Genomic DNA, 22,489 nt, shown 5'->3' on the forward strand with positions numbered 1-22,489 from the left:
AGTCCATAACAAATAGTACAGTGTGCAAAGTAAGCTGTGATCATGTGTCTTAACTTCTAATAAAAGAGGTAATTTACTGTTGCTTCTTTTTAAATGTTTTGAAAATACTGAATCCTCTTAAATTTTTTGTTGTAATATAAATATAACAAATTTTCCGTATTTGTCTATTCTTGGAAAAGTTTGTTTCAGATCAAAAACTGCTTTGGAGGACCAGCAGTTAGTATAATGGCTATGTTGCTGAACTCCCATTTAGTCGACTGCGGTTTGAGTCCCAGATCCGGTGGTTTAAGTTCACGCCAGGTGTGTGTATGTGCATGCGTGCCCAAGATCCCGAGAGTAGAATGGAGGAAAAGGGATTGCAGCCTCGCCATCCCCCCAGGGGGTGATTTCTTGTTTTCTTTCTCTCTGTCCTTCTCTGTCTGGCAAGCACATGCGCCCTGTAGCAAAAACCTCTCCAAAAGAAAAAAAAAACGCTTTGGTGACTAAAACTTGGATTTATTTTTATTTATTTATTTATTTATTTATTTATTTATTTTTATTATTATTATTATATTTTTTTTTTTTGGAGAGATTTTCACTATAGGGCATGTGCACTCGACAGAGAGACAGAAAGCGAGAAATCACCTCCCGGGGGGATGGTCATGCAGCAATCCCTTCTCCTCTATTCTCCTCTCGGGATCTTGGGTCCAGGACGCGAACTGCGGTCGACTACGTGGGAGTCCAGTGACATAGCTATTACGCTAACGACTGGTTCCCAAACTTGGATTTTTAAATTTAAACAGATGTTTCTTCAAAACAGTCTTTATTGAGGTATAATTTACAAGGAAATTTTAAGTGAAAAATGTAACATCTTTATTATATTGGCAACTTAGAAGACATATTTATATTTCAAGATATTTTATGATGCTTTTTAAGAAAAGTATCTGTCAGGGAATGAAGTTACCAGTATTTATTTGTTTAATGCTGAGAAATAGGTGCGTGTGGGTTAAGTAGAATCTCATAGGAATAGTTGTATAGTTATTAAGTGTGCAAAGATGGAGATATTTTTTGAACTAGTGATTATTCCTTCTTGTAGAAACCTTTTACCACCATCTGATATTTATTCGTTTGTTTACTGATTGTCGTCTTCGCTAGTAAGTACGTTCCATGATAGGAACTTTTGTTGTACACAATTGTATTGTGTATTCCTAACTCCTAAAACACTATTTGTCATATTATAGTATACAATGAGTATTTGTAGAATAAAGGGAATTTCTGTTCTTACTGAGATTTGTGAAGCTTCAGACATAGAATATAAAGATTCTCCTTATTTAATTCCATTGGGAACATGGAATGGAACTTGTATTTTTTGGGAGGTGAGGGAGACTTGGGTAGAAAGGCTAACTGCAATCCATTATTTCCTCTGACTAGGCATAATTTAAATTGTTAGGAGAAGACATGAAAATTCTATTTAATTCCTGCATTTTTCACAGGAGTTTGGTTGTTACAGAATAATATTAACCTAACAATAGTGGCTAGGCTATTTTGCCCCCTGAATTTTATACATGAAATGAGCTTTTGTTTTACCTACAAATCCACTAAAATTTACATCTTTATATAAGCACATGCACAAGGCATTGTGTCATACATTGTGAAATATATAAAGAGACAGAGAAGATTATTATGATTATTGATGAAAACACAAATAGAAGTCAGATTTTAACTGACGTTGTGTTTGTGTTCTTGTTTAAATGTGAGATATTTTGGGACATAGAGTTAAAATCCTAACATCTTCAGCTCCTCAGAAGATCTGAGGTTGATTTTCAAAGAAGAATTGTACGAATCAGTTTTCATAGAGCTTTTGTTTGAAGTTAGAGTAGGTGATATTTTTCCCATGTAAAGAAAATAGGACCAGAGATTAATGTTAAAAGTTATCTTGGGTGGAGCTAGCTTGTGACATGGAGGATAAGGTGATTGGATCCTAAGTGACCAACTGCATGGTTCATGTCCCAGACCTTGTGGCTTGAAAATCACACTGGGCCCAAATCCCGAGAGGAGAATGAAGGAAAAGGGGTTGCAGTAAGGCCACTCCCTCCCTCCCCTGCCATGGGTGATTTCTCACCTCCCACCTTCCCATTCCCTATCCCTGCCTGTTCACACACACTATGGCAAAACTTTAAAAAAAAAAAAAAAAGAAAGAAAGAAAGAAAAAGAAAAAAGAAAAAATCTCATGGATAGAGGGTGAGAGGACAAAGTAGGTAGAATAGAGAAGCATGTTTGCGTTTTAAGAAGTTTGAGGAAGAACCAGAATATACCATTCAGGAAAAGAAAAATGCAAATATACCAGGAGTAGATAAAGGTAATATATTAATTCTTTGGCTACATATAAACTTTTATTAGGTCACTTATAACTAGGGTGACAATAATTTATTGTCCAAACGGGGTCACTTTTAAGAGTCGAAGGTTATGCCATCTAAATGGAATACTGGTATAAACAACAGGTAAATACCAGGACTATTCCAGAAAAACCAGGACACTTGGTCATTCCCAACTAATAACATACTTTTCTCCAGATTTAGTCTCAATCTATTGAAGCTCTCCAGATAATTTTTTGTTTCCTTTATAGTACTCTGATTTGCACTTGCAGAACTCCTTAAGCTTGCTTCCTTTTTTTCTAGTCTTGTTGGAATGAAAGCAAATTTTTAAAATTTTTTCTGCCCCCTTCCTGGACTGTTCTGATTTCCAGCATCTGTGGAGGTAAGTACACTACTCACAATCTATTGTTAGTTGACCTTTTATTTGCTTAGGAAATCGGGTTTTTGTGTTTCTAATCCCGTACCAGATTTTGAAAATCCTGGTTATATCCCCTTAATAGAGCTTATGAAAAGTTAGTAAGTTCTTAGAACATGATATGAAAAGGACTTTGTAATTTTATCCTTTTCTTTTAAATTAATCGATGCTTAATGTGTTTTCTTTTTTTATAGGTGGGATTGTAATTCTGAAAGTTTAAATCTTCAAAGAGAACATCTTGTATTATACCATGTACATGTTATTTTTGATGTTGAAGCACTATAATGCTTTAATTTTATTTTCCTATTTAGTTTAAATAAATATTTTAAATTCTTACATTAAGTGATGAGTTTTTATTGCACTAAGTAACTTTTGTTATTTTATATTTTCCGATGTTAAAAATTGACAGGGCAGTAAGAAATAAATATTTGAGGTAGTGCTTACTAAACTAAAACCTCATCCCTGAGCTCCTTATTTGGAATCTGGGATGGAACTAGGAATCTGGAATGGTTCTAGGGTATCTAGGATCAGAAATCATCATTTTAGAGTACTAGAATGGAATTTTAATCTCAAAAGTAAGAGATTATATATAGATGAGCTTGAACTCATCTTGCTCCAAGGTCTTTTTTTTCTTTGTACAGTCTGACATCTAGTGGTAGGAATGCAGAATACACCAGAACGCCAAGGAAGAGTTCTTGGGTTTTCAGTCATTTTCTTAGGTTAAGAAATGCTGGGACCAGCAGTTAGCATAATGGCTATGTCGCTGGGCTCCCACGTGGTCGACCGCGGTTCGCGTCCCAGACCCGGTAGCTTAAAACTCATGCCGGGCGCGTGTGCGTGCGTGCCCAAGATCCCGAGAGGAGAACGGCGGAGAAGGGATTGCGGAGAAGGCATGGCCATGCCCTCTGGGGGGGGTGGGGTGATTTCTTGCTTTCTGTCTGTCTGTCTCTGTCTGTCTGGTGAGTGCACGCGCCTTCTAGTGAAAACCTCTCAAAAAAAAAAAAAAAAAAAAAAAAAAAAAAAAAATGCTTAGGTTTGGGACCAGCAGATGGTGTAATGGTTATGTTGTCGGCCAGCTGCTGCTTGAGTCTGAGTGGGACTCGGTGGCCATCTTCCCTGGGGGATAATTTCTCATTTTCTTTCTGTCTCTTCCCCTACCTGAGCTAGCAGAAATCTTGCTAAAAAGAAAAGAAATGCTGAGGTAGTAGGCTAAAATACATTTTTAATGTGGGGGAGGGCATGATGGGAGTGGCTCTTTCACTTGAAAATACAGGACAATCAGTGAATTCTGACAGCATTTCAAGAGTAAACTGCTTTTGTTGTGACATTTTTGTATTTATGACAGATAGATGATGAAGAAACAAAAGGAAATCATGATCATTTTAAGAGACAGTAAGTTAGGCCGATTTGGAAAGATGCTTTGTATGTTAATTAAAATTTTAGGGAAATTACATAATGAGTCCATTAACTAAAACAACTTATACTTTGTTTAAAATTTAAGTGTGGACAGTGCAATAAATTTGGCATGTGTTAGGTGCAACTTCAGAAGTTAAATTTCAGGCATATTAATGTTGAGTAAAAAAATTCTTTAGGTCGCCTTTGTAAGCAGCTGAAACTGGTATTAATGGATCTTTTTAGGTTAACATATCCTCTTTAAAAAGAACTATGTGAGACCAGCAGATGGCGTAATATTTACGTTGCTGGACTCCCATTTAGTCAGCCACAATTTGATTCCTGGATCCGGCAGCTTAAAACTCAAGCCAGATGTGTGTTACATGCCCAAAATCCCAGGAGGAGTGTGGAGGAGAAGGGATTGAGGTGTTGTCATCCTTCCGGAGGAAAGTTGCTTTCTGTCTCTCCAGCAAACACAAGTACCCTATAGCAAAAGTCTCTCTCTAAAAAAAAAAAGAGAAAGAAAAAAAGAACTTCGTTTATGGACCAGCAAGTGGTGCAGTGGTTGGGTCAAATGGGTCCCACATGGCCTATTGCAGTTTGAATCCCAGGCTCTGTGGTTTGAAAAACACTGGGCACATGTGTATTCATGCCCAAAATCTCAAGAGGAGAATGGAAGTAAAAGGGATTGTGGTGTGGCTAATCCCTCCCAGCGAGTGCTCTATCACTATTTCTATCTATGTCTTTTGCACATGCGTGCGCTAGTGCACACACCCTATGACAGATTTTTAAAAAGGAAAAAAAGAACTTGGTTTAAAATAAAGCCAGGGTCCCAGCAGGTGGATTGGTGATTAAGGCGCTGGACTCCCACATAGTCAACTATGCAGTTAGTGTCCCAGACTTGATCGCTTGAAAATCATACCAGGCACTTGTGCATGCTGGCCCAAAATTTCAGAAGGAGAATGGAGGAAAAAGGATTGAGGTGTGGCCATTCCCCTTGGAGGATGATTTCTTGTTTTTCTTCTCTCTCTCCCTGTTTCTCTCCTGCAAGCCTGTGTGTCCTATGGCAAAAACCTAAATAAACAAACACACAAAACCAGATAATGAGGGAATTTGTGAAGACTTGAGATGTATTTTCCTGTTGAACAGTTTGTAACCTGGGGGAAAGTTTCCTTTTTAGGGACCAGCAGTTAGCGTAATGGCTATGTTGCTGAACTCCCATGTAGTTGACCGCGGTTCACCTCCTGGACCCGGTAGCTTAAACCTCATGCAGGGTGCGTGTGCGTGCGTGCCCAAGATGCTGAGAGGAGAATGGAGGAGAAGGGATTGCGGCGTGGCCATCCCCCTCGGGGGTGATTTCTTGCTTTCTGTCTCTGTCTCTTTCTGTCTGTCTGGTGAGCGCATGCGCCCTGTAGCGAAAATCTCTCCAAATTAAAAAAAAAAAAAAGCTTCCTTTTTAAAAAATACGGTGATGAGCAAGTCAGATAAAATGGAAGAAAAAATTTAAATTACTTAATAACCAGGTTAAGTATGACACATACTGTTTACAAATTATAGAATTATTGTTAAATTTCTTAATTTCATGTGTGTAAGTCTTAGTCCAATCATTTTGCAGACCACAAAGTGACAGAAATATCATTAACTGATTGTGCAAACAGATTGATTTGTTCCTCTAACTGCAGGTTTTTTTTTTTTTTTTTAATAAGATGAGTCTTTGTCTTAATTAAATTGTGGAGTTTGGATCTTGAGTTTCATCTACCATGGTGAGAGATTAGTGGCCACCACATTCTCAGCTGTTGCACCATGTAGTTCTTGTTCTTGTACTATCTCTTCCTGTTCCTATAGGTCCTTGAAGAACCTAAAGGTGTCATAGCTTGTGTCAGCTCTTTCTGCCATTGGTTGTGATGTGTACTAAAGGGACTGGAATGAATGACAGTACAAAATTAGCATGTGCTTGCTGTGTAACAGGAGAGATGCTTATCGAGATTCCTCAGATTATGGAAACAATAGCGATGGTTTTATTATAATCCTTCGTAATGAAGGGTTTATTTTTAATCTTTGCAAATTAGTTTTGACTGTGTGTTTATATATAACATAGTTGCTGAGTAGTTTCGGAAGTTTTAAGTTTTTTGTTTGGTTGGTTGGTTGGTTTTAGATTTTTGCTATTGAGAGCATATGCTTGCCATAGGGACAGAAGGGAAAGTGAGAAATCACCCTCCAGGGAGAATGGCCATGCCTCAATCTCTTCTCTATTCTCCTCTCAGTATCTTGGGCATGCATGCACAGGCACCCGGCGTGATTTTCAAGCTGCTGGATTTGTGACTTGAATCACATTCAGCCATGTGACAGTCCAGCACCTTAAACACCATGCCACCTACTAGCTTCAAGAAATGCCTAGTTCATTTTGCATCATTCTGTATTTAGGCAAATAAAGTATATACAAAAAATATCATATACAATTTTTAAGAATGGAATCGAACTGTGTACTTTTTAGCTGTGGCTTTTAACTTAATATATGATGAACATTTTGTCCTTCGCTTTTTTGTTATGCGTTTGTTGGCCTTGTAGCATTTCATTGTCAGAATGTATTGCCATTTAATTAATTCTCCTTTGGATGTGTAAATTAGTTGCCTTAGCTTCATAGTACTTTTATCAAGTTACCTGGGTATTTTTTCTTTTCTTTTCTTTTTCTTTTTTTTTTTTTTAGAATGCTCTGAATTTTCCCTTTTTTTCCCTTCAAGTTCTGCCCGTTACTTGTATTGAGCATTCCATGTTTTGTTTAAAGACTCTTTAAAAGAGTCTTTCTCCAGTTATTACCTTAATGCCTAATTAATATATTGGTTAGACTTTTAAGGTATATATCAGTTTGAGAAGAGTGCATTTTTTAGTTAATTCTAATGAAAATTATGTAAAAGTATAACATATTTCTCCAGAGGTTCTCCCAAACTAAACATTTTAAACATCTTAATTTGGGCTGTGCTTTGTGATCCTTTAGACAAAAAGAGTGGATGGAGGGGAGACCAGCAGTTAGCGTAATGGCTATGTCGCTGGACTCCCACTTAGTTGACCATGGTTCGCGTCCCAGACTCTGTGGCTTAAAACTCACGCTGGGCACGTGCGCGTGTATGCCCAAGATCCTGAGAGGAGAAGGGATTGCAGCGTGGCCATCCCCCCTGGGGGGTGATTTCTCGCTTTCTGTCTCTCTGTCTGGTGAGTGCACACGCCCTATAGCAAAAACCTCTAAAAAAAAAAAAAAGTGGATGGAATAATAAATAAGACTATTAATTGCATTTCCCAGACTTTTGGCATTTAACTGGAACAAATGTGTCTGTACATGTGTAATTTCTTTTGTCCTAAGTCTGATTTCAACTTGCATAGTTTCTAATCCATTTTTGCTGTATGAAAAAATATTGCTGATATTTTATATCAAGAATTCAAGAACTATTTTCATATGTTCTCGCTATTTCTTGGCTAATATTTGTTCTTTTAATTTGTACTCTACCCAGGAAAAAATTCAAAGCTGAATAGTGAGGCAATATTTGATTAACCACCTAATTTGCTTTCCAAATTGAGTATATCTCCAATTTTCTGGATGATTGAAAAAAATCAGTTCTAGTCTAACCTGTTGCTAATAACAGAGTTTATCAGAGTCTGTGTAAGTTGAAGAATAGAAGTTTACTTAGCTCATTGTTTTATAGTTCTAAAGTCAAGGGGCCTCATCTGGTGAAAATTTTCTTGTTATTGAATAATCTGGTAGAAAGTAGAAGCTTGAGCAGAGCAGAATATGTCTGTCAGAGCTTGAGTAAATGTGTCTGCTGAGTTCTTGTCTCTCAGTCCCATTCCCTGTCCTTATAACCCCATCAGGACTCAAGCATGGGGGCCTCACTCTGATGCCTAATCACTTCCCAAAGACCCCACCTTTCAACAACATAATCATATTAATTCTCCTCTTAATACCTTCACAATGGCTCACCAAATTTTAACACAAAGAATTTTGGGGAGGATACATTCAAACATAGCATCAGCCTTATGTTGCTAAAACTGTGAGGGCACTTGTAAAATGGGTATCTTTCAAAATGACTCTTCTGAATGGGATAGTAGCATTTGGTTAAATGTGTTTATATATTTTGTTTCATGTTTAAACTTACTAGTTTTGCCAAATTTACTTATTAGAAAATCTGATATGGGTATCAGCATAGTTTTGATGTAGTATATTGAGTGCCTGTTCAGATGGGAACTTGAGACCTCTGTATGATATAGGCCACTGGTGACTGACTTGCTGTGAAAATGACCTCTAGATCTCCAAACTTAAGTATTAAGTTGATGAACTCTGCCTGGGGAGGTCTATATAAGGTCTTTGAAAAGTTCATGACAAAATGGTATTAAAATGTGAGCTCATTTTGGTGCAAAGGAAACTTTAAATTTCTGCAGTTTTTTTCATAGTATGCATTTTCCATGAACTTTCTGAAAGACCCCGTAATATAGGTTGGTGGCCTGTAGTGAGAATATGGCTGTAAGATTAATGAAACCATTTGATATCTTGTTACTTCTAAATTTATTACATTTTTCTAGAAAATCTTCCATGAATATAAAAATACTATTTTACATTTTCCTCTTTTCCTTTTGCTATTTTTTTTAAGAGAGATTTTTGCTATAGGGTGTATGCCCTCACCAGAGAGAGGAAAGGAGAGATCACTCCCTGGGGGGATGGCCATGCTGCAGTCCCTTCTCCATTCTCTTGGGATTTGGGGCATACACACATTAGTGTCTGGTGCGAGTTTTAAGCCACCAGGTCTGGGACTCGAACCACAGTCGACTACGTGGAAGTCCAGCAAAGTAATCATTGTCATCTGCTGGTTCCTTGCTTTTGTCATCTGCTGGTTCCTTGCTGTGTTGCTTTTGTTTTTGATTAGTTTGAAATTTAGGACTTGTCTTAAATTGACTACTTGGGCATGCACTTGATAGTGTTTTTTTTTCCCCCAAATGAACTTTTATTTAAGTCATGATTCAAGGTCCCAGGGTGGTACGTGGGTGGATCACCATGTATCCAGGTCCCATTTTGCCACCTGAGACAACGATGGAGGTCAGAGGAGAGGTGGGTGAAGCCAGTTCAGATCTTCCCCAGGTAACGTGTCTTCTGCCCCGTGGTCATCCCAGGTTGAAATCCAGGATATGGGACAGAGGGACTTGTGCACACGCCAGTACCATTCACACACAGAGATGTCACCCCCTTTAGCAGTCATTGCCTTCTCACGGCAGTGGAAGTCCAGGTAGTTCTTCCAGCAGTTCCTTGTCTGGTTCTGGTTGGGGAAAAGGCCGTCAAAAGGGACGGTCTTATAATTCTTGATTTTGGTCTTGATGTCTTCTTCCATAGTACTGACTCCTAAAGACGCCTCTGCAGCAGCTCCCAGCACAATGTGGCCCTCAGTAAAGACTCCAGAGTTGGACAGGAACTTGATATATGTTTTAAAGTAGTAGTATTCTTTTTTTTTTTTTTTTTTTTGGAGAGGTTTTTCGCTATAGGGCGTGTGCGCTCGCCAGAAAGACAGAGAGAAAGTGAGAAATCACCCCCCAGGGGGGATGGCCACGCCACAGTCCCTTCTCCTCCATTCTCTTCTCAGGATTTTGGGCACGCACGCACACGCGCCTGGCGTGAGTTTTAAGCCACCGCGTCCGGGACGTGAACTGCAGTTGACTACGTGGGAGTCCAGCGACATAGCCATTACACCAACTGCTGGTCCCCAAGTATTCTTATTCTTTACAAAAATTTAATTCTAGTCATAGATATTTCACTTAATAATGAGATCTTATGACTATCCTGTATGTACCATTAATATTTTTACCTACTTGAGACATTTCTTATTGGAGGAAGACATTAAACAACAAATGTGAGAGCATTTTATTTGAGTAGTAGGTATTGGTTCTTTCCTCTTTTTGTGTCACAGCGCTTTTTATTTTTATGGTAAGCCTATTTTTTTTTTGCCGTTAATTATGAGATGTTCACACCTGTAGAACCTATAAGCCATGTGATATTTACATTTTTAGTGGGATTTAGAAATTGTTGGTAATGAAGCTAGATGCAATGGTATGTAGTCTCAGGTTCTTGGGAGACTGAGACAGGAAGATCATGAGTTCCGGGCCAGCCCAGGGCAATATAATGAGTTTGTTTGTTTTATCTTTTTTTAAAATAAAAAGCGAAGAGGTACTTAACAAGGTACTTTGGTTTTATATTCTCAAGGCAAGTAACCAAAAGAAAATATAAAATGTTTCATTTTGCAACTTTTTGATTGGTAAAGGAAATTACAAAGAATTTTTGCTTTTTAAGAAATGGTGTCTCTTAGATTCAAAGTGGAAAAAGCAATAGCTGTTGAAATTTCCATGGTGTGTGTGACTTTGGAGCATTTTGCTTTTGGTTAGTTAGGTGGGGAAAACATTTTCCTCCCTGAATTGCTAAGATCAACCTTAAAGACATTTTCAAGTTTCTACCATAGGGGCATCATTGTGTAGAGGAAAATTTAGTGCATAGAGCATGGCTGAGTTAAAATACTGTACATTTGTATAGTTTTATTCAATAGTGCCTCCTCCACAGTAATATTAGTATAGCTTTTGTTTTACATTTGGTCTGCTCTGGATTCATAATCTCAGCATGAATTCTTATTTTAATAAACATTACTCTAAAACCTTTATTAAATCTGCTTTAACTAAAAATTTCAAAATTTGCACAGATATTGAACTGAAGTTTATTTTTTAAACTTTTGGGAATAGCAGTTTGTTCAAGTAGTTATAACATGTTGGCTTAGTCCATGTAAGAAATAACATTTAAGCACTTTTTTATTGAGAGGTTTTTGCTATAGGGCGCGTGCACTTGCCAGAGAGACAGAGACAGAGAGACAGAAAATGAGAAATCCCCCCCCCCCCGGGGATGGCCATGCTGCAATTCCTTCTCTTCCATTCTCCTCTTGGGATCTTGGGCAGGCATGCACGTGCGCCCGATGTGAATTTAAGTCACTGGGTCTGGGACTCAAATCATGGTCGACTACATGGGAGTTAGCTACATAGCCATTATGCCATCTGCTGGTCCCTAGTTCACTTAATCGAAGGTGATTGATCTTAACATTGTTCAAGTGGGGCTGGCAGGTGACATGGTGGTTAAGGCACAGGACTCCCATGTGGCTAATTGGTGTTTAAGTCCTGGACTTGGTGACTTGTTTTCTCATTTTGCATTTCTCTCTGTCTCTTTTGGGTCAAATAAAAAAATAATAACAACAAATACATAATTTTTTTAATGTGCATATATATATATATACACACACATATAGATACTAAAGTGGATGTATTCACTCAAAAAATAGGTGACCACTTTATTCAGGACACTATTCTAAGCTTTGAGAAAACAGCATCCTTTTCACATGTTCACATGAAACTTTAAAAAACTTTTTAATTGAGAAAAACATTTTAAAAATTAAGGTGATTGGGAACCAGCAGTTAGCGTAATGGCTATGTTGCTTGATTCCCATGTAGTCGACCACAGTTCACATCCTGGACCCGGTGGCTTAGAACTCATGCCGGGCACGTGTGCATGCGTGCCCAAGATCCCGAGAGGAGAATGGAGGAGAAGGGATTGCGGCGTGACCATCCCCTCTTGGGGGTGATTTCTCGCTTTCTATCTCTCTGTCTCTCTCTCTTGTCTGTCTGGCGAGCGCACGCACCCTATAGCGAAAAAAACCTCTCAAAAAAATTAAGATGATTTATGTGATAAATGCTTTGGCTAGAATAAAGCAGACTAAGGGAGTTAATGAGGATGTGGAGGTAGGGGAGTGCCCTAAGGTGTTATTATATTGTATAATATTTCTAGTGAATATGATTTAATATGGTAAAACTTGAGCAGAGATCTCTGGGCAAAAAAGAGAGCAAGTGGTAAAGGTATCTGGGGGAAGAAAATTCTAGGCAGAAGATTCTAGGCAGAAGGGACAGTAATATTAAGCACGTCAAGGAAAAGAACTTGGCATATGGGAGGCCTTGAAAAGGAGACATCAGTGTAGGTGAAGCAAAGTCATGCAGGGGAAGAACAGATGAAAAAGGGAATATAGTTCTATAATACACGTGTGCACATACATATATTCTGTACTATATGGTATCTATATTGTCATATTTATATATAGTATGTATATAAATATACATGTATGTGTGTGTATATATAATCTTTTGAAACTGAAATCTGTATCCTTATCTTCATTTAAAATCAGGCTTTTCTGATCCTGATCCTACCAGTTTATATGCAGGATGAAGAATATGGAAATTGCTAAAAAATAATTTATGATTTCCTTTTTTATTTTAAAATTTTATTTATTATTATTATCCTTCAATTTGGCCAGAGAGAGACAGAGAGTCAGAGAGTGAGAGTGAGAAAGCAAGCCACCAGGTCCAGAACTCTTAACTGTGGTCAGCCATGTGGGAGTCCAATGCCTATTCACCACCATGCCACCTACAGTTTCCTTTTAAGGTCTCTCTGGAAGAGAATGATTTGGAAATAAATAATGATAGTGTAAAAAGAAAATTATATAGTGTGGAATTATATTCCACTTTTAGTGACACTGGAGGGATATCAATGGAAGAAAGGACTTCACTGTAGAATTACTTTTGGAAAATGAATGTGAAATAGCAAGGTATATTACAAAATACTGGAAGAGCTTCTGTGTTGGAGGTAGGAATCAAGAAGGATATTGACAGTGACAGAATGTGTTGTCTCTATCCTGGGAACAGTGGAATCATTGAAGTTAGGCAGTGATAGTCATTATTGTGTTGCAAGTCATTCTTTTATTTTTCCTTACTGTGGAGTTCTTGTGTTCGCTGGAGAGTGCAAAAGAGAGAAAAAATGAGGAAGTATCCCCCAGGGGTAATGGCAATGCCACAGTCTCTCTTTGTTCATTCTCTACTTGGGATTTTGGCACGTGCACACATGTGCCTGGTGTGTTTTTCAAACCATTCGACCAGGAATCGAACTATAATCAGCCTTGAGGAATCCAGCCACCTCATCACATATTGATCCTGCATTGTGGGTCATTCTTTGGCCAGTTTAGAGAATGGTGAGGATGTAGAATTGATGAGACCCTAAGTTAGGTATTATTGGTATTGAGGTGGCTGGGGACTAGCAGGTGGTATGGTGGCTAAGGTACTGGACTCCCACATGACTGACTGTGGTTCTAGTTCTGAACCTGGCAACTTTCTCACTTTCCCTCTGTCTCTCTCTCTCTCTCTCTCTCTCTGGTGAGCACATGTGCCCTGTAGCAAATTAAAATAATGTTGATAATGATAAATCAGATTAAATAAATATTTTTAAAAAATAATTGAGGAAGCCAGTCAGAACAGTTTCTCATAGCAAGCAATCTTAATTGTGGAGTACTAATTGTGCATTGTAAGATAGTTCTCTCTCCCTCTTACTTAGTAGTAAATGCTGATGAAACCCTTCAAATGATGTGATAATCCCCCTTTCCAATTTCTGAATGTTCCACGGCAAGTGGTATTCTCTAGTTAAATAAATAATATTTGACCTCTGATATTGGTGGTGGGGTGGAATGGAAAGGGTAGATTTACTGGAGATTTAGGAGGAAGAACCAAGAAGATTCTGATGGGCTATAGGAATGTGAGCGAGAGAGCGAGCACACAAGAATATATATGTGTTTATGTGTTTAGGCAGTCTCTAGGCAAATATATATTTTTATGTATATAAACAGAGGTAGGAGTAGAAGCACCTTTGGGCAGTGTTTGACAAAGTTTGTGAGAGATTGAATTTTGAAAATAAAAGAGTAGGATTCAGGAACCAACAAGTGGCATGGTGGTTGAGTGCTGGGTTCCAGCATGGCCAACCAAGTCCCGAACCTGGTGACTTGCTTTCTCACTCCCTCCCATCCCCCACCCCCTGTCTCTGGTGAGCACATGTGCTCTATAGCAAAATAAAATAATAAATAAAATTTTAAAAAATTTTAAGCAAGAGTCTGAGTAGTAGAATTACTATCAAGACCATTGGGAGGAAGTTGTTACTCTGTAAGAACCAGATAGTTGATTAAGACAGACTCTGGAAAGATATGGAAGAAAATATTAAAGAATTTCAAAAAGTTTGTGGAAGAGTGTAATTTTTTTTAAATTTTGGAAATACATGCATAGTTTTTTTTTCATAGTACACATCCTAGTTTTGGAGTTCCTTCATGTAGAAATACAGGGGCCAGAAGGTGGCGTAACGGTTATGTCGCTAGACCACCCCACATGGCTGACTGCAGTTTGAGTCTCAGACATAGTGGCTTGAAACTCATGCTTGGTGGATGTGCGTGCATGCTCAAGATCTCTGGAGGAGAATGGAGGAGAAGGGATCACAATGTGATCATCCCCCAGGGGGTGATTTCTCACTGCCTCTCACTGTGTGTCTCTCTTTCTCTGGGGAGCGTGTGTACCCTTAGTCAACCCCCTCAAAATAATATAGATAGATAGATAGATAGGTATAAATAAATGCTGATAAATACAGGAAGGAAAAGAAACTAGAAATATAGCTTCTTGTTAGTAAGTTCAGAATCACTACTATGCCTGAGCAAGACATAGATAGGCCATGTCTTCTTTAGATTTTACTATACCCCGTGTCATAGAATAAATGTAATGTACTGTTAAGATTCAGTGAAGGCAGAGATCAAATTCCATTTTTTACTATAAAGCTGAACTAACTCTACACCTCCAAGTTGAGTTTACTGTCCAGTTTTTGCTGTGAGTAGTCTAAATCATGAAAGCCTTTGACAGTTTACTTTTCGGGGTCACTGACTGTTTTGTGCTTTGTTCTTTAAGCAGTGTTAGCTGCTTATCTGACACTCATTTGTTTATGGAATGTCACTTTGTATAATAATAATTGAACTTACCACTGCAATCATTTTGAAAGATTATTAGCAGATATGTGTTCACAGTTACATCGTTGTTTCTTGCAAGCAGGCAAAGCCAAGTTAGGTCATTTGAATTTTACTTGATCATTATACACTAGAGATTAAATCAGTATGCATTGGAGATTAAAAGCAGACAAATTCCTATTGAGTCATGAGTAACTTTACTAGTAACTTTACTTTTCCCTTTATGGTGGTTATAGCTGAGATATTTATATATTATATTTTATACATATTTTTTAAGTAAAGCAACTCAATCTTTGGTATTCTGTATTATTGTCATTTGGATTATATTTTGTGTTTTCTTTATTAAATATGCCAATGATATATTTTAAGCAGATGTTGATAAAAGAGGGCTATTGAGAACTTTTCAGTTTTGGTGCTGAAAGAGTTGTCTACTTTTTTTATAATAGTGCTTTTGAGTTTGAAATATAAAAATGGGACTTAAATTGCTTTAGTAGGGCTCAAAGAAATACTGAATAATAGAGTTCCTGAGTCATTTCTTATTTGGAAATTTATGTACTAAGACACTTTTAAGTTTTAGCGTATTAGCTAGTTGATATCAACTGATACCTGAACTAGTAACTCAGTAGAACTGAGCGAAGAAAAGAATGAGAAATATTTTATATGAACAAACTGAAATTCCACCCTATCACCTATAAGGCAGATAACAAAGGTGATTTGACCTTCAGCCTGTTTATGTCATGTATGTGACTTCTTTTAAAAAAATTTTTAAGGAAAAACTTTAAATTTTTAAGTGGCAAGTAATACCAGTATTGTAACTGTGAAGGTTTATGAGTAGTAGAACTGGAAGTTCCTCAAAGCCATGAATCAAGTTTGTCTTGATATGAATGAAGCACTTGGGGGATAAATTATACCCTAAGATTTTGATTTACTTTGTAGAATTATTGATCATTTATTTGATCCTAATCAGTACCCTACTTCTTAGATTATGGTGGTCTCAGTTGCTCTCCTGAAAGATTTTTTGGCACCTTCACCAAACTATGTGTTGTTGCTCTACTCTATTAGGGCTTTTTGTTGGTTCGAAAATTTGGCATTAACAATAAATTAAAAGCAGAGTATATTAATCTTTTAAAATTTTATTTATTGCAGACTTAATTCAGTGCACAAATGAGATGAATGTGAACATCCCACAGTTGGCAGACAGTTTATTTGAAAGAACTACTAACAGTAGTTGGGTTGTGGTCTTCAAGTCTCTCATTACAACTCATCATTTGATGGTGTATGGAAATGAGGTAAGCAGAACTTTTGGTTAACAAGTATACTGATGAGATCACTGATAATGCATTTTCCTTCTCTAACTGGAACTTGGGAATAGCTTCAGCAACCGAATAAGAGGTAAAACGAGCAGAGTGCCTAGCCAGAAAAATAATTGTAGTCCCTGCGATTTGAAGAAAGATGACCTATTAGCCAGAAAGCAGAAAATAGGTCAGAGCCCAGAGGATTTCAATAATGGGATTAATAGCAAAGATTAATGCCTGGAGGTGGGTTCCATAAGCACCACTAGTCTTTTTACATACCTTAGTTCTAAACTGTATTTTAGTTCATATTCATTTGCCTTTTTATTATAGTCCAATCAGGTTTCCGTCTGATTTCATATAGTTGTCAGTGGAAGTACTTTGCCTAGTTAAGACTGTGGTATTGAGGAGTCAGATGACATTTTGCTGGGAAGGACCAATGAAGAGTACCTTTTTTTAGCGGTAAAGTGTCTCAAGAGCTTTTCTTGCCCAAATGGGTGACTAAGAAAGTGTATAAGCTTTTGCAATTTTTGTTTATAGATAATTCATCCTGTTTTCCATAAAAACCTAGCAGGTAGTTTTTTGATTCTTAACCTTGAATGGTTTTCTCAGATCTTTATACTTATTTGTAAAATGACATTAAAGGAGGGTTTCAAGAATGTTTAAATGTCACTAGAGAATCTACTTAAGTGTGTGCCTTAGAAAAAATGCATCTTGGGAAGTTATCCCTCAAGAGAGATGAAGAGGGACTTTGGTTATTGTTAATTAGATTTCTGAGCACACTGACTTTTCTGATATATTTCACTTCACTTTATTTTTTTGTTATTTATAACTTTCAGTCATGAGATTCAGCTCTCAACAAATGCCAACACTGCATTACTTATTTATTTTTTACAAGTTTTTTGTCTTAGGGCGTGTGTGCTAGTAGGGAGGGAGACAGTGAAAGGGAAAGAGATGAATCAACCCCCGGGAGAATGGACCTGCGCTACCCCCGGGAGAATGGCCCTGCCGTAATCCCTTCTCTTCCATTCTCCTCTTGGGATCTTGGGCACGCATGCACATATGACCAGTGTGATTTTGAAGCTACCGGGTCCAAGGCTCAAACTGTGGTCAGCTGTGTGGGAATCCAGCAATATAACCACTATGCCATCTGCTGGTCACCTGTGTGGGAATCCAGCAATATAACCACTATGCCATCTGCTGACCCCCCCGTACTGCATTATTAAAGTTTAGAATTAAAGCAGGAATTTATCCACAACTTTATTGTTCCAACATATTTTACTTTGACATATTTTGGTATTCCCTTCTGGTCTTTATACAAAAGAATTCATATTTTTAAAATACCAACAACTATTCTTTTAATTGAGATAAAATATTTAGCTTTTTATATATCTCTGTGTCCTATATTCTTTTTTTTTTTTTTAAGTTCATTTCTTCTGAGACAAGTAGAGACACAGAGAGCATCCCCACAAACACACATAGATAACACCTGCAATAAACTGCTTGACACTATAGATCACCCCCCGGCTTTTACTCAGTCCCAGTTCATAGGCAAGCATGTGCCTGGTATATTCAGGGAGGTCTCCAGATTTGAACCGGTAATCCCCATGTGGTATTGTTGCATTATACTGCTGCTCCAGTCTGGCCCCTATAGTCTTTATAATTTTTACATATTAATAGTTGATGATATATTCCACAATTTTATAACTATTTCCCTTGCTGATGTGAATTCACACTACCACAGAGTGATTTTGTTATTATTCATTTCATTCATGAGAGAGCCTAAGAGAGAATGTGGAGGAGGGCATCATAGACAGGGTCCTGTCGTGCCCCAATCCCCTTCTCCCAGCTTTTTAGTTAGTTATAATCTGTATGCACACTCATTTTTAGGTCAGCTGGAGATCTGAACTCAGTTAGCCAGGTGGCTTCCCAGTTCCTTTATTTGTAGTTTTTGATTTTTAAAAATGATTTTAAAAAGTATTAACCCAAGGGAACCAGCAGTTAGCGTAATGGCTATGTCGCTGGACTCCCATGTAGCTGACTGCAGTTCGCCTTCCGGACCCGGTGGCTTAAAACTCATGCCGGGCGCGTGTGTGTGCGTGCCCAAGATCCCGAGGGGAGAATGGAGGAGAAGGGATTGCGGTGTGACCATCCCCTCTGGGGGGTGATTTCTCACTTTCTGTCTCTCTGTCTCTCCCTGTCTGTCTGGCAAGCACACGTGCCCTATAGCGAAAACCTCTCAAAAAAAAAAAAAAAAAGTGTTAACCCAAAACATGATTACTAAGTCAGCAGACATGACCATTTTTAGGATATATGTTACTCAGCACCTTCTATGCATTATAACTATTTTACACATCCTAAAGAAATGTTTGGATATACTAACTAGAATGTAATTCAAGGTTCTTTTTTTTTTTAAGATTTTTTTTTTGCCATAAAGCATGTGTGCTTGCTGAAGGTGGGCAGAGAGAGGGAAAATGAGAAGTCACCCCTTGGTGGGATGGCCACTCTGCAGTTTTCCTTCATTTTCCTCTCTGGATTTTGGGCACATATACACTCAGACCCAGCTTTGGTGTGTTTTTCAAGCAACAGGGTCTGGGACTCAAACAACAGAGTCAGCCATATAGGATCCAACACCTTAACCACCATGCTACCTGCTGGCCCACATTTTTATTTTAACTAACTTTTTTTTTTGTTTGTTTACCATGGTTTTATGGGGGGGGGGGGTTATGGTTTTTAATATGTAAAGAGAAAAAGCCGCAAGTATAATCGAGTATAACAACAGATAAAGAGGCAAGTTTATCAGTAATGGTTTTCAGAGGTTGTAAAAAGGTGATGGTAAAGGCAAAACAAAAAATTGTATTCTATACAGTTGATTGACATGAGAAGAAAGGTAACATTTTATTGTGGCTTTTAGATAAATTTATATTTAGTTTCCTATAAGCAGGTAAGGCACATCTCATGCTCTGCTCATTTTTTTCTGCTCATTTGTACAACACTCAGGTTTTCCCATTGGCAGGTATGATTGTTTTGTGATTTCACTATGCTTTGGTGATGATATACCAAAGACAGTGGTTCTGAAAATGGGTAGGGAAGGAGGGCAATTCCCTCCTACTGCTATCAAAGAACATTTGACACAGCTGGAAAAGGATGGTTCCAGTTTATAGTAGGTAGAGACTGAGGCTGCTTCTGAGTATCTTACAATGCACAGGAAAGCCCCCAACAATACACATGCACAAATGAAAGTGAAATTACGTATAGCTTATATATACTTGTATGTGTAGTAAAATATGTGGAAAGCACATACATATTTTTATGTGAAGAAAAGTTGTGAAAGCATATATTCGTACTTTAAAAAAAAATCAGCTCTGATAAAGGAGGGAGGGAAATGAGATTGAATGGGTATGTATCTTCTATAGTCTATAATATTTTGATTCCGTAACAAGATTTGAAATGAATATGTTAATGTATTTAAATCTGAGCAGTGTGTAACAGTCTCTATAATATTGTTCTCTTGTACAAAAGAAATATTTTGATTTTTAAAAATGTTACAAAAATTTGGGACATCAGGTGGCTGTTTAAAGTACAGGTGCTACCTGGATATAATTAGGTATAGTTCTAATATGCTACAGAAAAACCCCAAAATTACTGGTTGTAATTTAAAAGTGTCTATTTCTTATATTATTTTGGCTTTAATACTAAAGCTGTGGGCATTAGTCCTTAACAAATTATCATATACCACTGTAAACTATACATTATATACAAGAGACTGAATAAGGTTCATGGAAAATGTAATTAAAGAATGAGTTTGTTTTGATGTAAAAATTTGAAATTCATACATAGTTTTTTAATATAACATGCGCTTTCCATGAACTTTTTGAAAATTCCTCTATTATGTACATTTGGTAACTAGTTAATGAGAGGAGTAATGATGAGAAATGTAAACTAGATAAGCTTAATGGGATGTGTTATCCATAACTTTCCCTTCTGATTTTCAAATTAGTTTGCTAGATGACAGTACCTTAATTTGATATAATTATTTGTTTGTTTATTTTCCAGCGTTTTATTCAGTATTTGGCTTCAAGAAACACATTGTTTAATCTAAGTAATTTTTTGGATAAAAGTGGATTACAAGGTAAAGACAACTTATTTATTATGGACAATCAAGAGTGATTCCAAATGATTACTGCAGGGTTGAACTCTGTCCTTCAGAATATTTGCTGTTTTAAGTAAAGGCTGTAGGGAAAGGGAAAAAAACGCAAAAAAAACCCAAAAAAATCTCTTTTATTTTGAAGATTAAGATTGATTTCTCTACTTGATTTCCAAAGCTTCTTTTTTTTTTTTTTTTTTTGAGAGGTTTTTGCTATAGGGCGCGTGCGCTCGCCAGACAGAGAGAGACAGAGATACAGAAAGCAAGAAATCACTCCCCAGGGGGGATGGTCACGCCGCAATCCCTTCTCTCGGGATCTTGGGCACGCACGCACACATGCCCAGCATGAGTTCTAAGCCACCGGGTCTGGGACGCGAACCGCGGTCGACTACGTGGGAATCCAGCGACATAGCCATTATGCTAACTGCTGGTTCCCTCCAGAGCTTCTTGAGAGGTACTGTAAGGCAGTTATTTGGAGCATGGACCCTGGAACTGGTTTGCCTATGTTCGAATCCCATCTTTACTGCTCATCAGCTGTACAAACTTGAACAAGTTATTTAAACTGTCTGTATCTGTGAAATCAGGAATAATGATAGGACCTACTAAATAGGATTGTCAGGAGACTTAACCTAGTTAATAAATATAAAATGCTCAGAACAGTGCCTGCTACACATGAAATGTTATGTAAGTATCTGCTCTCATTGTTATTACTGTATTGTTATTCTATGCATGATTCTAAGAAATGTAGTGGACTGTTATGTTTTAATAGCCGAGTGTAGTGTTATTCAGATGAATTGCTCATTGACATCCACACCTGTATTTATTTATTTATTTAGGAGATTTTTGCTATAGAGCAAGTGTGCTTGCCTGAGAGACAGAAAGCAAGTTACCCTCCCCAAAGGCGATGGCCATGGTCCGTCTCCTCTGGTTTCTTCTTGTAATTTTGAACATGCACGCACATGCCCGTAGCATGATTTTAAGTCCCCAGGTCCAGGACTCAAACTGTGATCTACTATGTGGGAGTCCAGTGATGTAACCATTAGCCATGTGCTAGTCCCTATTTTTCTTTTAATTCAGTAACTTGAAATTGTTGTAATGCAGTGGCCTTTCATATGTATATTCTGTCCTAATGAGGTATGCAGTACTTAGTTCTAAAACTAGGCTATTAAGATAATAGAGTGTCAACTCTAGGAAAAAAATCTCATAAAGGGCACTCTAGATGATTTAGGAATATTCAGCAGTGAAGCTCACTCTGGGTAATATCTTTTATTATTATTATTATGATTTAAATTTGTTAAAGGATGTGTATGCTCTCAAGAGAGAGACAGAAAAAAAGAAAGTGAGAAAGGCTGCCCTCGGAGGGTAACCATGCCACAATTCGCTGTCCTCTTGAAATTTTGGACACACACACAGAAGTGCCTGGTGTGTTTTTCAAGCAGCCCAGTGAGGGACTTGAATCACACAGTCAGTCATGTGTGATTTAGCCCCCTTAACCACTACACCCCCTAGCTGGCCCTTGGGAATTGTAGTTAGAAAAGGTCAGATTTGTGCTGGGCTTTGAGAGATGCGTAAGATGAGGTGGCTTAAGCCCCGGCACGCAAATGTACATGGAAGTGAACATACATGGAGTATATAAAATTTATAGAGCCAATAAGTATAAATAGATTGTATAGATGAATGTATGGATGGTGTATTGGAGACCATATAGTGGCAGATAGTCTTTAAGAAGCTGTTTAGAGCCAAATTTAGGCACAGAAGGTATTGCTAAAGTTGGGTTTTTATAATGCACTAGGAAGCTATCAATGTTTTTATGAGAAGAGGGAAAAAAGGAGAGAGACGTATGTGTTAGAAAACATTGTAGTTCAGTTTGGTTGGATTGGAGTTGACCAAGTCTTAAAGATTTTGAAACTATTCCAGTCATCCTATGGAAAGTCAATGAGGGCTTGTATTGTGGTTCTTGCAGAGGTGAAATCAGTGGGTTTTAGTAACTGACTGTGGGTTAG

General features: G+C 37.7%; 2 protein-coding genes across 2 annotated transcripts in view; one reads left to right on the plus strand and one right to left on the minus strand.

The window, feature by feature from the left end:
* PICALM (phosphatidylinositol binding clathrin assembly protein) overlaps positions 1–22,489 on the plus strand; it is a 121,777-nt gene that overhangs the window by 27,072 nt on the left and 72,216 nt on the right. Inside the window, exons 2-3 of the mRNA XM_027770456.1 lie at positions 16,194–16,336; positions 20,396–20,471. Of these exons, the coding sequence (XP_027626257.1) occupies positions 16,194–16,336; positions 20,396–20,471 (219 nt within the window). The remainder of the gene's footprint in view (positions 1–16,193; positions 16,337–20,395; positions 20,472–22,489) is intronic.
* Positions 9,121–9,543, minus strand: LOC102496921 (cytochrome c oxidase subunit 6B1-like). Its single transcript, XM_014586446.2, has one exon. The coding sequence runs from the start codon at positions 9,531–9,533 to the stop codon at positions 9,246–9,248; it is 288 nt and encodes a 95-aa protein (XP_014441932.1). The 5' UTR covers positions 9,534–9,543; the 3' UTR covers positions 9,121–9,245.

Source organism: Tupaia chinensis, unplaced genomic scaffold (genome assembly GCF_000334495.1).
Source record: "Tupaia chinensis unplaced genomic scaffold, TupChi_1.0 Scaffold000139_1, whole genome shotgun sequence".
In the NCBI taxonomy this organism is placed as follows: Eukaryota; Metazoa; Chordata; class Mammalia; order Scandentia; family Tupaiidae; genus Tupaia; species Tupaia belangeri.